Source organism: Anguilla rostrata, chromosome 11 (assembly GCF_018555375.3).
Source record: "Anguilla rostrata isolate EN2019 chromosome 11, ASM1855537v3, whole genome shotgun sequence".
In the NCBI taxonomy this organism is placed as follows: domain Eukaryota; kingdom Metazoa; phylum Chordata; class Actinopteri; order Anguilliformes; family Anguillidae; genus Anguilla; species Anguilla rostrata.
Genome location: NC_057943.1, coordinates 14352020 through 14367388, shown reverse-complemented (window position 1 = coordinate 14367388; position 15369 = coordinate 14352020). Strand labels below are relative to the sequence as shown.

Sequence of the window (15369 nt, the reverse complement as noted above, 5' to 3'; positions counted from 1 at the left end):
CAACCTCAATAATCAGATGAAAAATGGGGTTTATTTTCATTCGTTGGCCTTTGAGACACTCGCAAACCCAGCTCTTTGACCTCAGGGACTTCTCCTCTAGTGTAAGAAATAAAAGAAACTAAAATCAAAATGTATTTATATAGCGCAGTTTGCCTTAGAAATTAAGATGGCATTCTCAAAACATGTGCATGGATAAGGTAGATATGTATGGAAAACTATTTTTCAGTTCATAATTATTCTGACCTCAGTATCATATCAAAAGAGGAGTACAACTTAAAACAGTATGCCCGAGTTCGTTCCTCTGTGTCCTTCCTAGTGTAGTCGTGCAGCCGATTCTTTTTTTCTAACCGTTCGTGATGAAGCCTAATTATGCATGCGGAAGTTTCTCTTCGTGCGGTGAGGAAGCCCTCCGCCGGTCTCAAAGAACCTTTTTTTCTGATGACTGCACTATTGGGAGAATGTAACTTCCTCATGTGCTGATTGTTAACATCCTATGTACTCACTCCACCGGCACTTCTCAAGTGAACGATATGGAGGAATCGTCTATATCATAAATAGAGGGGCCTTCAAAAATTGGTCTATACATACTTTAAAAATAACCTTTCGATGGAATATAGGCTGCTTCATTTTCCCGGATAATACTAAGATTTAACATCTGATTTGAAGAAGTAAGTATGAGTCTTCTGTAGAATCGTCTCTGGAAATTATTTAAACAATTAACCACCGTTTCCTCACTTTATACACTGATATTAAAATATAGAATTAGTCAATAAGTGTTCATTTAATATTGCAAAGGCAGTCGACTAAATAGACTAAATAGGCTACTGAAGAAAGAAAATAGCCTCTTTTATTTCAGGGACATTAGTTAAGCTACTCTTGTTCGTAAAAAAATGTCAAAAATGGGTCAAATATAAACTATAAATGATATCTAAATAAATTATGACACTCGTCCGCATTCTATAAACTGTAACGGAGTAAATATAGCAGGAAAATGAACGAATAAATAAATGGCGTTAGTGATAAATTAACTGAACAATGTGCCTGCATTGATTTACTGTCTGCTTGGCACTTGGCTTTCAGTAGCCTCTATTTATTTATCTTTTTATTTATTTATACAATTTGTGCTTGCATGCTGTCGATTTGGAATTCGAATGCTCGTGCAGACCTACGTGTTTTAATGTACCATCGCTGTTTCGGTGATCCTTCGCATAATAATAATAATAATATCGGCTCGGGGGACACACACTTGGGGAAAGTTACAATTAACTTCTGTTTTGCGAGCTTGTTTCCTTGGAGAAGGCTGATTCTCTTTTGTGGTCCAGTGTTTTACTGCAAGAAGTAGGCTACATAATTTACATCCATGTAACACATGTGGATGCTGCTTTGCTCTGTCTTTGATATTTACGTAGGATGGCAAGTGTGATTTAGGCCTATACATTTTTTCTTCGCCATTTCCATTATCGTCGTCTGAAGGTTGGTTGTAAAAGTTGGTTTTGCTACAGCTTCTTGTGGTCAGCCAAGGGAGCACTGGAATCTAAGTTCCACGTGGGATGAACTAGGTTTTAGTCACCGCAAAGCAAGCTAAGTCGGCAGTACCTACTGTAATTGCTTCAGAGAGAGACTTCGTCTGTTTGTCGCAGATGATATAATCAGATTCGCTTCAATGTTCTTAAAGAGAAAATCACTGTCTGTGTAAGGACTACACAGACTGACCGGAGGGTACAGTACATACAGGATCATAAATAAAACATTGCGTAGCTCATCCTATCATATAGAAATACCCAAATACCCTATCAGAATGGGCTCCTAAATAAAATGGGTTACTTACTGGATAGCTCATTCTTTCATATAGAGATGACATGTCAGAATGGGTTCATATGTAAAATACTGCAGGTTACTCAGACATTGATTGGGTAGCTCATTGTGTTCATTTTGAGTGGTAGGTCAGTTTGTCAGAACACCAGTTCCCTTGGTTCTTGTTTTGGAATCTCTCCTTGAATTAAATGCTGCTTGCTTCTACATTGCATCCTCATGCTAACACACAGTGCACAGTCTTGTCACAGGTGCAAGTCAAAACACAACTCAGTCCTACAAAAATCTGTCACACTAAGACAAGAAAAGTTTTCATTTAAAACAATCAACAAATACACTCCACAGTAGTGTGAGAACTTCTTTCATTAGGGCTTAACGAGGTCATTGCCTTCAGCTGTAGGCACATGTCTGGTGTTGCAGTGTAAAGGAGTGGAGCCAATGGTAGGTGTAGTATTGTCCCTCTATGATGGTAGCCTTACCTAATGTAAGGTACTCATTGGTACTAGGTAAGAATTTATCTTCAGTAGTTCACTGCAACACGAATTTATTTGCCGCATATATGCCATATAGCAAACATATTACAGTGTGCAGCAGTTACAAGAGGAATAGTCCCAGTGAGTGCATGCACTGTGTCTGACAGGTTCCAGAATGGGTTGCATTGAATCCAAGGAGCAGAAGGCTATCAACAAAGTGATAGACGACGACTTCCTGAACAAGGCTCAGGCACCCCACTATGTCAAAGATCCCACATCCGGGAACAAGGCAGTGAGTAGAGACATGTGTTGGGTTTGCTACATGGGATACAACTAGGTTCGGGTAAGGAGGGAAAAGGTGAGGAGAGAACAGGTGTATGTTAAGGAGAACATGGAGGGCAGCATTATTGTCAGGGTGGCTGATGTCAAGCCTGGCACACCCTATGATTTCTGAGGTATTCAGTATTTTTTAGAAACGTGAAAGGGGGCTGGGGTGGGAAGATTACATCAAAACTTGAATTACGGAACTCTGGTAGTTGACTCCTTTATGTGGTCATTATTTATTTTTTATTTTTTTTATTTTTATTTTTTGGAAATGTTGGAAATAATGCAGTTTAACAGATTTTTACAAAGTCAGAAAAGTCCAGCTAGGGTAATATTGCCCTACTGAATGTGTCAAATTTGCCTTCCCTTGTTTACTGTAACCTATAGTGATGACACTTGCTTTTGAGAGAGAGGGGAAGAGAGAGAGAGAGCTTGAAAAGATAGAGTGATGTGTTCCAATGTGTATCTTCTTATGACATGCCCTAACTGTTCATAAACATTACACTGTTGAATTGTTGGCTGTTGCCAGCCGAACTATGATGACTTACAGTGCCACTTCTTCATTCATTATTCCCAGAGGTTAACTCTGGTTAACACAGTTAGCATGATGCTATTTCAGCTAATAGCATGTACTTTCTTTCTCCTGCCCTCTCTACAGAACAGAACCAGCTCCTCCAACCTCCCAGTCTGCACTGACGGTGAGTGGCAGAACATAAATCAGGAGCTTCCCAGCTTCAGAGCGCTTTGTTTGTGCAATTATTATCAGTAAGATCAAAATTAAGTAGTACAAATTTCAATGGGTTAAAAGTACTTCCATAATGCAGGGCTAACATACTTTCTAACTCACCAGGCCACCCAGTATAGACAGAAATAACCTAACATTGTCGAGCTGACACTACCTCGTCCTGTGCTACAAACTGTCAAGGCCTAGGTTACTCCCACGATATGTCACCTCATTTATGGTTTATAATGTGTGAGACAGTTTCAGAGACTCAATTCAGTGTCTGCCTCCACGTTCTCTTTGAAACCTCTTGTACCGCAGGTTGTAACACTACCAACCTACAGAAGCATTTGCTTTTAAAGGGAATTTTACCTCTAAAATATCTGCAATGTTCAGAAGCTTTCGTATAAGTGTTCTGAATTTAAAGGTATTTCTAAAGGTGCCAGTATACTCTAAATGAAATCAAACTTTTTGTTTGAAACTAGCCTTTTTGAACAAGAGATGAGCAAAAAATAGGCCGTGTTTTGAGTTCAAACGTCGTGGTGTGTGTATGCCCCCAGCACAAACTATTCACAAACAGTGTGCAATGAGCCTATATCTGTAGCCAGTGGAGGGAGATGAGAAGGGGAGTGACATGGCTGAGCCTAGGGAGGCTGGAAGTTTGAAGAGCAGCAATGTTGTGGATGAGGTTCAGAGGCCTGATGGCACAGGCAGGGAGCTCAGCGAGGAGGGAGTTTTGGTACTTGAGAAAAGAGATCTAATACCCAGACCAGAAGCTGGGTTGAGTAAGTGGCAAGGAAGTGGTGGATTCTGTGGGTATTAGCCTGCTCAGTAACATTCTGTATGCCTCCTTTAGCCTGATTACATGATATTTAATTCAAGCTTAAGTGCAGACAATATGATTAATTCCCTGCATGCTTACCTGCTCCCCTTTTTTCCCTGTAGGTCCAGAAAACATTGTGATTGCGCTGTATGACTATGAGGCCATGCATGAAGGAGACTTGGGCTTCAAAAAGGGGGACAGACTGAAAGTCCTTCAAGAGTGAGTGTTGCTTGCATAGTCCATTAGCCACAGGACTGAAACGATATCCCTGTAAGAAAACACTCCTAAGATGACTCCAAAATATTTTACATGGATTTTGAATGTTGCTGGCATCATTGTCTCACTTTGGGGGCCATGTTGCGCATGCTTGCTTCATTTTGACAGAGAACGTGGTAATGCCCTGCGGGCGGGAACAAAAGTATCAGTCAGTCATTTTGTGAACAACAAACTTCCTCATCCCATCACATCGCCATTTAGTTATGCCAGCAGAGAATGGAAAGTAGAGGTGGTGTTTCTAGTGTCAACATGGTGAGAGTCAAATTCAAGCTTATCTCAGGAGCTACATTAGTTGTAACCAGATCTGTGTATTCACAGTGGAGATATGATCGAATCTATATGTTGGCGAGGAAGATCATGCTCTGTGACTATCCCTTGGCACTGTGGGATTGCCTCTGTGCGTGTATGTGTGTGTGTGTGTGTGTGTGTATGCAGGGGTACACAGATTATGTCAGTATAGCGTAAAACCAGATTTGTGTATATTCTCTGCTGGAGACATATACATACATCGGACATATATAGCCAGTGAATGGAAGTAGCAGGTTAATGACATTCTCTCTGATTTTACTGCTAAGCTGCATATGACTGATATATTGCTATTGCCAGTGATTATGGAATTAGAGGCAATAGGGCAGCTGGCTCTGTCTGAACGTCCTTTTCTCTAATGTTCATATTCCACGCAGTATATTAAATGAGCTAACCAATAGAGCAGTATGTTTTGTCAGGAAATGGTTTGGCTTAAACACGCCACTAGAGACATTCTATTCCACACTAAATGCAATGGAAGGTGGGGAGTGCCTAATGTGGAATGGATCTACACTGTCCAAGAGCTTGCTAGAGCCTCATTATTCCTTGACATGAGGCGTAATATGATTCCTGTAGCTAGCGAGCTAGTGAGTCTTACCCAGCCTTTCAGGGCTTCCGGAGGAAACCCAATGGCAAGATGGACACATGCCTTGCTGGCTAAATGTCATTTGTGTTTGAATAGGAGTTACTCTGGAGTGGGAATGACCTGACTCAGTTACAGTTACAGAGGACATTATAACTGACCAACTCACTAGTGTAAGCAACTGTTGGGCACAGGGACTCGAAGCGAAGCTACCATCTTCAATTACCATGTCTTCCCTCTGCTGATCATTCCGTATCACATTTTGTATTTAATAATATTTCAATTGATGAGGATATTGTTATTTTCACTGTTAAAGCAGGGCTCTCTCTCTCTCTCTCTCTCTCTCTCTCTCTCTCTGTCCTTCATTTCTCTGCAGGTCAGGGGAGTGGTGGAATGCAGTGTCTATCAGTACAGGAAATGAGGGCTACATCCCCAGTAACTATGTAGCTAAAGACAGTTTGGAGACAGAGGAGTGAGTACACTGGTTACAACAAATAAGATACTGTCTGAAGGCATAGTTAAAGTGTGGCTAATCTGGAGAAAATGTACCATGATTCCGACTGCAATAAAAATTGGAATATTAAGGATGTTACAGAGCCACCAGGTTCATTTAAATGCAAGTTTGGAAAGAAGTACAATAATATAGTACGTCTTCAAAGATGAAGCATGTTCATTTTGCATGATTACATTGCAGAGAACCCAGAGATGTTCCACAAAATAATACAGATAAAAAACAAGAACAGAGCAGACGAAAGAGTGGTGAACCACAAGACTATGCTAATGAGTTGATGTAGAACATGAATGCAAATGGTAACCATGTTGTGTAATAAATGTGTTTTTATTCGAGTGATTTTAATGCAAACAGTTTTGCTTATCTGTCTGTTAGTGGCAGGAAATTTCAGAATGAAATCAAATATTTGAAATGATAGCAGAAAACAGAAAGATGAATGGCCTTAGTGTAAGCATATTTAGAGTTTTTATTTATTTATTTATGTTTGGTTATTCATTATAGCAGACACAGTTAAAATAAATTGTCCACATGTGAATAGATTTGAGCTCTTTATTGCTTCATAGGTGGTTCTTCAAAGGTATCAGCAGGAAAGATGCAGAGAGACAGTTGCTGGCCTCAGGAAATTGCGTTGGGTCCTTTATGATCCGAGACAGTGAAACCCCCAAAGGTAAGCCCTCTGACTGGATGCACTTGTCACTGTGTAACCACTGTGAATATGGGATGAAAGCAGTAATTCTTCATTTTGTCTGTGGTTCTACTTTGAGTCTTATTCAGTTATTGGTGTGTGGTGCATTAGACATTAAATATTATTGTTCATCCATCCATCCATCCATCCATCCAATATCTATACCCAGGGCAGGGCAGATTAGAATTTTTTTCAAATAAAAGGGCAGTTACATACATATGATAGAGAGGCTGTTGTGATCGTACAAAAAGTTAGGGAAGTTGGCCATTCAGGACACCATTGGGTAACATTACCTTACAAATCAACCTGACCTTTTACCTAATCTGGTAACCATATCTATTTCTGTGAGGAACTTAGGCATTGTTATTTCTCACAGGCAGTTACTCCTTGTCGGTGAGAGACAGAGATGCTAAATTTGGTGACAGGGTCAAGCATTACAAGATTCGTACTCTGGACGATGGAGGCTTCTACATTTCTCCCAGGATCACCTTTAGCACTCTGCAGGACCTGGTCAGCCACTACAAGAGTGAGTGCCCTCTGCTGGCAGGACATGTCCGGAGAAGTTCTGTGTTATGAGTTTTTTTGTAATATTTTGAATGTACTACAGAAACCAATTATAATGTGTGTTCTGTTTGCATGTGTGTGTGTGAGGGTATGTGTGTGTGAGAGAGAGACAGTGATTGCCTGTGTATGCATGTGTGTGTGTGACTGTGACTGCCTGTGTATGCATGTGTGTGTGTGTGTGTGAGAGAGAGACAGTGATTGCCTGTGTATGCATGTGTGTGTGTGACTGTGACTGCCTGTGTATGTATGTGTGTGTGTGACTGTGAATACCTGTGTATGTATGTGTGTGTGCGTGTGTACATGCATGCATGTGCGCATGCTCATCTAAATGTTGGTGTGACTGTGTGTCTGTACAGAACAGTCTGATGGGCTGTGCCAAGCTCTGACGGTCCCATGCCTCAGTCCCAAACCGCAGAAGCCCTGGGAGAAGGATGCGTGGGAGATCCCTCGGGAATCTCTGAGGCTGGAAAGACGTCTGGGTGCAGGACAGTTTGGGGAGGTCTGGATGGGTAAGCCAAAATCGCGGCATGTAAACAAAGGAACTGGAAACCTAATGGGTTTTCTTCAGTCATCTGACTTTAGCTCAAATATTTGTACTGGCTGCATTTTCATAGAGCACACAAACTGTTTTATATTGAGTGTGGTCCTCTGTCATTTGTATTTGAATTTAAATGTATCAATAAACGATATTTAGACATATTCAGGTGATTGTCAACTTTAAATTGGATTATGTTTCAAATAAGTGAAAGGTTCTTGTCTAATCAGCACAGTTAGGCTTCCCTGGAGATGTAGTGCAATAATACTCTTTCATTGCTTTGCCCTGTCCCAGCCACATATAACAACCACACAAAGGTGGCAGTGAAGACAATGAAGCCAAACAGTATGTCAGTGGAAGCTTTCTTAGCTGAGGCCAACCTGATGAAGACATTACAGCACGACAAGCTGGTGCGGCTTAATGCCGTGGTTACCAAGGAGGAGCCCATCTACATTATCACAGAATTTATGGAGAAAGGTAAGCAGTAACCTCTTTTCTGTTTCTTGCTGACTTTATCCTAACTCTTTCTCTCTCTCTCTCCCTGTCTTTATCTCCACATATTTTCGTAATCTACTGGTCTAGCTGTTTGTTGGGAAAGGTAAAGAATGCTCAGAAAGTAACCCTTTCCCTATGTAATCAGATTACAAACATCAGGACCATTTAATAAATGGCTCATCTCCTTTCACCTTGTCTGTGGCTTTCTCTCTACACTTTTACTGAGCTCATGAAGAGAGAGGGTAAGGATTATCAAGTGTTCATACTCCTCCTCTACATGTCACGTAATATTATGATAACTATGTACAGTACACCCCGGCTGTAATGACATATCTAACTGTCATTGGATCCCAACTACTAGATGAAATGTGGGAGATGTACATGTAATAAAAAATAATTTAACCTCTTTGGCTTATGTGTCGACAGGCAGTTTACTGGATTTCCTGAGGAGTAATGAGGGAAGCCGTATCCAGCTCCCAAAACTCATAGACTTCTCCGCACAGGTGAGTCCTGCTGGAGACAAACACACACACACACACACACACACACACACGCAAGCATGCACGCACGCACACACACATACACACACACGCACTATACAGACCCTGTACTTGAATTTCACCCAAAGGCACATACTAGTAACTACAATGATCCAGACATTCCCTGTGTTTTCTTTTCAGGCCCAGTTCCTGAACAATCATGTAATTTACAGACCATATATGGCTTTGGAATGGCACTGTTAATGATTTGCTATTCATGATTTACAATGACAGAAGTCTGGAAGATGGGTTTATGTGCTGCTGGCATACTCAGGGCTGCAGGGACCTGGCCACATTTGTACATAATTTGTTCTCGGGTCGGTAAGACCCGCTCGCTGGCAGGGGCGCACCCTCAGCTCTTAGTACAGAGAGAGCTGAAAGGGGAGCAGTGTGAGGCACAGTCTGACAAGGAAACTACAAACACAAGGTTGTGATTGGGCATAAAACGGGCATTACAGACCATGTGCGCTTAAGAGTTAACAGACACACTGACAAAAAGAGGCACAGACAAACAACAACAAAACAAGCAGGGAACTGTAGAATGACATGGTATCGTTTTTTAAAACTTTGTCTCGTTTATTTCGTTATTCGGTGTGGCTTCTTCTGGTTGTTTCGCACTTTAATATGACGCCGTTGGCGCGCGAATGAGTGCGTACTTCCGCTCAAGCGGAGGACGTCGGTTGACTAGGCGGTCCTTCAATGTGGCCCAGGACGCATTCGTGTACACACTGCTAAAAAATGTGGCCATATGCGACCCAGACCACCTACGAATGTGGTCTGAGTGATCGGATCTCAATGCGTCCTCAATGCGTCGTGGGTGCGTTCACACCTGTAGTTAGAGCTGTCCACTTGTGATCGGATCACCCAAGACGCATTTTAACGCCTGGTGTGAACAGGGCCTTTGGCACAAAGACACAAATTACAGCATGGGGTGAAACAAATTATGCACAGAACAAAGACAAGCACACACAGAAACTCTGAAGAACAGACAAACAAACAAACACACACACAGTGTGACTCACACTGGGCTTCATCATAATCCAGGTTGTCAGGAAATAATCCCCAAACACAAGCTCTGTGTTCACTATAAGAGTAAAGCCCATGAACAAAGGCAGAATTATTCACTGATCAGCCCTGTGCTCTGATACACTGTAGTGCATGGTTACACAGTGTCTTCTTTTTAAACAATAAAGCAGGCCTTTCCCCTGTGAAGCAATTTCAATATTCAAATGAGCTCATTTTGTATTAACTGCCTCTGTGTGTGGGATTACGTGTGCAAGAATGCACGTATGTGCATGTGCAAGAGTATGTATTTCTGCCATACGCATGCACGCATGTGGGTAAGACTGCAGTATATTTATCTACTTCTGGCAAAAAATGTTTTGTATCCTTTTCCCGGTATACTGTGGAACTCAAAGTGTCTCTGTTCATAGTGTTGACCATAAATTAGGTTTTAAAAAGGAGCAGAGGAAGTTTAAAAAGCAGAACATTGTACTTATCTAATTTTACAGAGAGAGAGAGAGTGAGAGATAAATATTCATGAGATCGACACACAAGCCCTACAAGAGGAAAGAGGAAAGAATCTGAGACAGGTTCACACTACTGTGCAATTCGATACTGTTATTCTGATACTGCGTTAATGCATTCCAACTCCAAATTATAGGTCTATACCTTACTGCGAGATCTGAGCTGCTGTATTTATGCTAGAAGAAAATGTATGTGCCATCTCCTGAGTTGGAGTGCTGGTTTAAGAAAATATTAAGAGTACATGTCCCATAATTAGTTATGCACACCTATTGGGGTTTCTCCTGAGATGGCGCATGAGTCTGATTAGAAAGCCATTTTCATAGTTTTAGCCTTCACACTGAAAGATCACTGCTGTACCACATCAGCATCCATCCATCCATCCATTATCCATACCCGCTTATCCTGGTCAGGGTCGTCAGAGGTGCTGGAGCCTATCCCAGTATGCATTGGATGAGAGGCAGAAATACACCCTGGACAGGTGGCAAATCTGTCGCAGGGCACCACATCAGCTTTACCTAGTAAACGAACTGCATGTTGTCACAGTCATCTGAACATTGCAGGGTGGCTGTATCTTCTGAGCAGAAGTGATCTGATGAGATGACTTGCACTGCGTCTGGAGGAATGCTTATCGTTGCACACTAGAAAGCAGGAAGGATCTAACTGCTGAGTCTTCTGATCACTGCTGTACTGTGTTCCCAGATTGCAGAGGGAATGGCATACATTGAGCAAAGGAACTACATCCACAGAGACCTGCGAGCTGCCAACATCCTCGTCTCTGAGACCTTGGCGTGCAAGATCGCTGACTTTGGCCTGGCCCGCATCATCGAGGACAATGAATATAGTGCCCGGGAAGGTGAGCCAAGGGCCTGGAACTGTTTTTTTAATATTAGGTGATCAACCTTTCAACATCCATAGTAGAGTTCAGCACACACCCCACAAATCTACAGAATACTGGTCCATGCAAATCAGCCAATCCAAGCATTAGGGACAACACCACTTGGAAGAATCATTGACCAACAGTGCCACCTGCTGGCCCCTGGCAGAACTGCTGCAAATCCCATGATCATGCAAAATTTAGCTCCGATATGAATGACTTTCTTGCCTAGCCTTTGAATCATGATACTGCTTTTGCCTGGTACAGTGATTCCCACATTTCTGAGCTCACTTCCCACCTAATGATTGAACACATTTTCAGTGACCCAACCGTAAATATAGAATTTCTGTCATGATGGGACACTAGCATTTAACAGCCTCTCCCTGCCGTCACAGGAGCCAAATTCCCCATCAAGTGGACTGCACCAGAGGCCATCCACTACGGCTCCTTCACCATCAAGTCTGATGTGTGGTCCTTTGGCATCCTTCTAACAGAGATCATCAGCTATGGACGAACCCCATACCCAGGTACGTAGATGAGTTGCCCCAGTAAACAGGTCACTGTGACACAATAATTTTTTCACAATAATTTTTTAACACCATTTTAGACTGTAGACACCACACAGAGGGAGCCCAACACAAAAGCTGACAACTTCAAGAGCATTTGCCCCTAAAATAAACAGCATATTACAGAAAAGATCATTGGTACCAAGTAACTAAGATACTGTGGGAACAATTATAACAGTTTCTTGAAGTTCCTGAAGAAAAGTAAAGTTTTTCTATTCTATAACTGAAACACAGCAGGAGAAAGGTGGCACTAAGATGTTATACTCAATAATATTTTTTTAATGTTACCGAATCTCTAATTACTGTGTGCATTTGGCCCAGGAATGCCACACTCGGAGTTGATTCGATCCCTGGAGAGGGGCTACCGCATGCAGCGCATGGACAACTGTCCGCAGGAGCTTTATGATATTATGCTGATGTGCTGGAAAAGCAGACCAGAGGACCGGCCCACTTTCGAGTACCTACAAAGTGTGCTGGAAGACTTCTACACAGCCACAGAGACTCAATACCAACAACAACCATGACATCATGATATGCACACATGTACGCCCTCTCTCTCTCACACACGCACACACATACACGCACATATGCACACACACACACACAAACACACACACACACACACACAGTCAATTTCATAACTGGTAAAGATACACAGGCACAGGAAAAATTATACTTTAGTTGTAATGAAAGTCCCTGGGTCTTACCACTTATCTTTACTATTCATATTGAATGAACACGGAAATGTGTTGGTGGGGTAACACATACAGTCTTACAGATACTTATAATGAAAGATACACAGCACACACAGATAAAGGCGCGCGCACACACACACACACATGCATGCACACATACACACACACTGGTTAAATGCTGAATTTAAAAGGGTTGTGGTAAATTAACATATTATTGTGCATCTTCTAAGATACTGCATTTGAAAATCAACTGTTTAAATTTTGTGTTTAAATCTCATTTTCATATCGTAGACAATTTTTTTTTGTAATTATCATTTGAAGTACTGGAATGCTTTTCTTTGCTTGAGAAACATCTATTTTCTCTTTAAAACAAGACCAAAAACATGAAATTGAAATATAAAATCAGGATGAGCATCTTTGCCACAATACATCAGACCTAAACAGACATCCCACCTTTGAATATCAAAACAACCGTTGTCCCCGCCCACAGAGATAGAAACACGCACCCAATCCCCCCTGCTTCCCCACACAGCTCACCATATCATATGGGAATATGGAGGGAATGCACTTATCATATGTATCTTAATCACTATTGTTGGAGCGAAACGTATCATCACCTGTGAGACTTGGGACTTGGTGGGATTATCTTGTTGTCTTCAACAGCATTAATCATTATTTAGTGGTATTTGTACAGTAAAACTAATGTAGTGTATGCATTTACTCAGGTATATTTTAATGGGATACAACATTGCTGTGCTGTCTACTGTCAGGAAGGTCCTATCAGAAAGGTCCTATTGTAAAACAAACAGTTAAATTTAAGATAAAATCTCTCTCTCTCTCTCTCTCTCTCTCTCTCTCTCTCTCTCTAACTCTCTCTCTCTCACACACACACACACATGCACACCCTAATCCCTGTTTGCCTTATAAGGCATTGTCTCTGTTCTAGAAGAAATTCTTAGAAGCACCACCCAGGTTAGCCAACAGTTAAGAATGCACTCTCAGATTGCACCTGTAGGTACCATGCCCTACGAAAGACACAAACTACAAAGCCCATATGTCCACCTCAGTGACTCACTTAACCACGCCCCCTACTAAAGCTCTACTGTAATCACTTGGAACGTCTTGTATGGGTGGAAGGCAACCTACGGTACTTATTTTCAAGAACAGTCATCTATAACCAATCAAAGAATACTCTCAATTGCATTAGTTGTGGACAAGCCCTCTAGATCCACTGATTGAACAATATCCAGATTTAATGACATTCAGCAATCTTGTAGGGTAATTTGGTTGCGACATTACTATCTCTTTGCAGTCCACCTGATATATACCATTGGAGGGAATTCACATATTTTAACTCATGCTGTGCGGTTACACTCTTTTGTAATAAAATGATGTGTTACAGGATATGCAGGTAATGTAATTAATGACCCACTGACATTTCAATGACTTAAGTTACTTGATTTAGTTCACTATAGAGATTTGTTGACTCATTTGTTGATTCATTTATTCATCAATTCATTCTGTAGTAGCCTATTTCTGGTCAGTGTGTACTGATAGTACATTTTTGGAACAAGTATTGTACATGACGTTTTCTCCATATTGTGAAATCAGACCATCCTATTTCAGAAATGTATGTGGTAGTTACAATATATCAGTATTTCTTTGTTTATTTGATGATTATTATTGTTATTATCCATTAATCCATTATCTATACCCACTTATCCTGGGCAGGGTCACGGGGGAGCTGGAGCCTATCCCAGCGTGTATTAGGTGAGAGGTAGAAATACACCCTGGAATTGTCGCCAGTCTATCGCAGGGCTCACACACCATTCATTTACACACTCATGCCTATGGGCAATTTAGACTCTCTAATTGGTCTACCTGCATGTCTTTGGACTGTGGGAGGAAAACTGAAACTGGAGTACCCGCAAGAAACCCACACGGACATGGGAAGAACATGCAAACTCCACACAGAAAGGCCCAGGACCTTTTTGTTTTTAGGTAACAGTGCTACCCACTGCACCACAATGCCACCCTGGATAGATTTGTGATATTTTATATTTATTTAGTAGGCGTAAATATGGAAAATAAATGTGGAAGTTATATGCTGCTACAAAAATTTCCCCATGGGGATAATGAAGCATTCTATCTATCTACAGTATCTATTATACAAGCATTATTTATTTTAAGATATTCTAATATATGAGAACTTGTACATATTGTAAAAACTTGACAACCAAATATAAACAAATCATTTCTGGAGTGTAGATTTTCATTAGCTGTTTAATATAATCATTTAAATTATTTCATGATGTCTTCCAAGAGGCAAGTTGTGTTATTTGACACTTTGATGTGACACAAAGTTTAAATGACCACATTTTCTTCAGATAGTAAGGTGAAACACATTACGTGAAATAATTTAGGAAACACTGGGTAGCATTGCTTCGAAACAGAACTTGTAAATTGTGTGAACTAAGATAGTCAATATTGTTTGTCATGAATTGGCCTCATTTTGATATCAGTACTTTTAACACCATGCCATGGCATTTGTGTACTTTGAAAATGTGTTTTTTGTTGAGACAAACTCATCGTTACATGGATGTGATGCAGTTCATTTCGTTCACCCGTGAGATTTGTTCAAAAGCAAATGACTCAGGTGACATGAAACCCAGCTTACATCAGGACAGCGTACAGTTTGAACAACTTTCCGAACAAGTAATGCTTGAATAAATAATACATAGCATTAATAATTAAGGACACCCGTTGATTAATGTAGATGACCAATAATGCTGGAAAGTAACATGGTTCTATCTGCCGTTCATTTCCTTGTTCCTCACTGTATACACTCAATACTCTTGTCTGTCTGTGGCCACAGTAAATCCTACCATCAATTTAAAAATTGAAGATTCTTTCCATTTTTCCGATACATGCATTTCAAAGAACTGAAATATATTCACATCTTAATTTCTTCTGAAATACAGAGAACAGGGGTTTGGTTTTAAAACTTGTAAATGAAGAATTTCCCCAGTACATATTAGAACATGTGTTTCCTTCTAGTGA

General features: G+C 40.9%; 1 protein-coding gene across 3 annotated transcripts; it reads left to right on the top strand.

Moving 5' to 3' along the window:
- Positions 1 to 439: 439 nt before the first annotated feature.
- Positions 440 to 13799, top strand: hck (HCK proto-oncogene, Src family tyrosine kinase). 3 transcript variants are annotated; one of them, XM_064298105.1, is made up of 14 exons: positions 441 to 668; positions 2453 to 2577; positions 3268 to 3307; positions 4276 to 4372; positions 5695 to 5790; positions 6393 to 6496; positions 6891 to 7040; positions 7435 to 7587; positions 7908 to 8090; positions 8535 to 8611; positions 10874 to 11027; positions 11444 to 11575; positions 11936 to 12156; positions 12189 to 13799. In XM_064298105.1, the coding sequence occupies exons 2-13, from the start codon at positions 2461 to 2463 to the stop codon at positions 12136 to 12138; spliced, it is 1506 nt and encodes a 501-aa protein (XP_064154175.1). In that variant the 5' UTR covers positions 441 to 668; positions 2453 to 2460; the 3' UTR covers positions 12139 to 12156; positions 12189 to 13799. The 3 variants fall into 3 exon arrangements, with proteins under 3 accessions (XP_064154176.1, XP_064154175.1, XP_064154174.1); XM_064298106.1 differs by having other exon boundaries at positions 440 to 672; positions 2460 to 2577; positions 11936 to 13799; XM_064298104.1 differs by having other exon boundaries at positions 11936 to 13799.
- The last annotated feature ends 1570 nt before the right edge of the window (positions 13800 to 15369 follow it).

What these genes read in the sequence shown, in the direction of transcription:
- hck (XM_064298106.1), top strand. Translation starts at nt 2,461, where the DNA reads ATGGGTTGCATTGAATCCAAGGAGCAGAAGGCTATCAACAAAGTGATA. An exon ending in AGACAGTGAAACCCCCAAAG is followed by an intron (nt 6,497 to 6,890) that starts GTAAGCCCTCTG and finishes TATTTCTCACAG; the next exon opens with GCAGTTACTCCTTGTCGGTG. An exon ending in CACAGAATTTATGGAGAAAG is followed by an intron (nt 8,091 to 8,534) that starts GTAAGCAGTAAC and finishes ATGTGTCGACAG; the next exon opens with GCAGTTTACTGGATTTCCTG.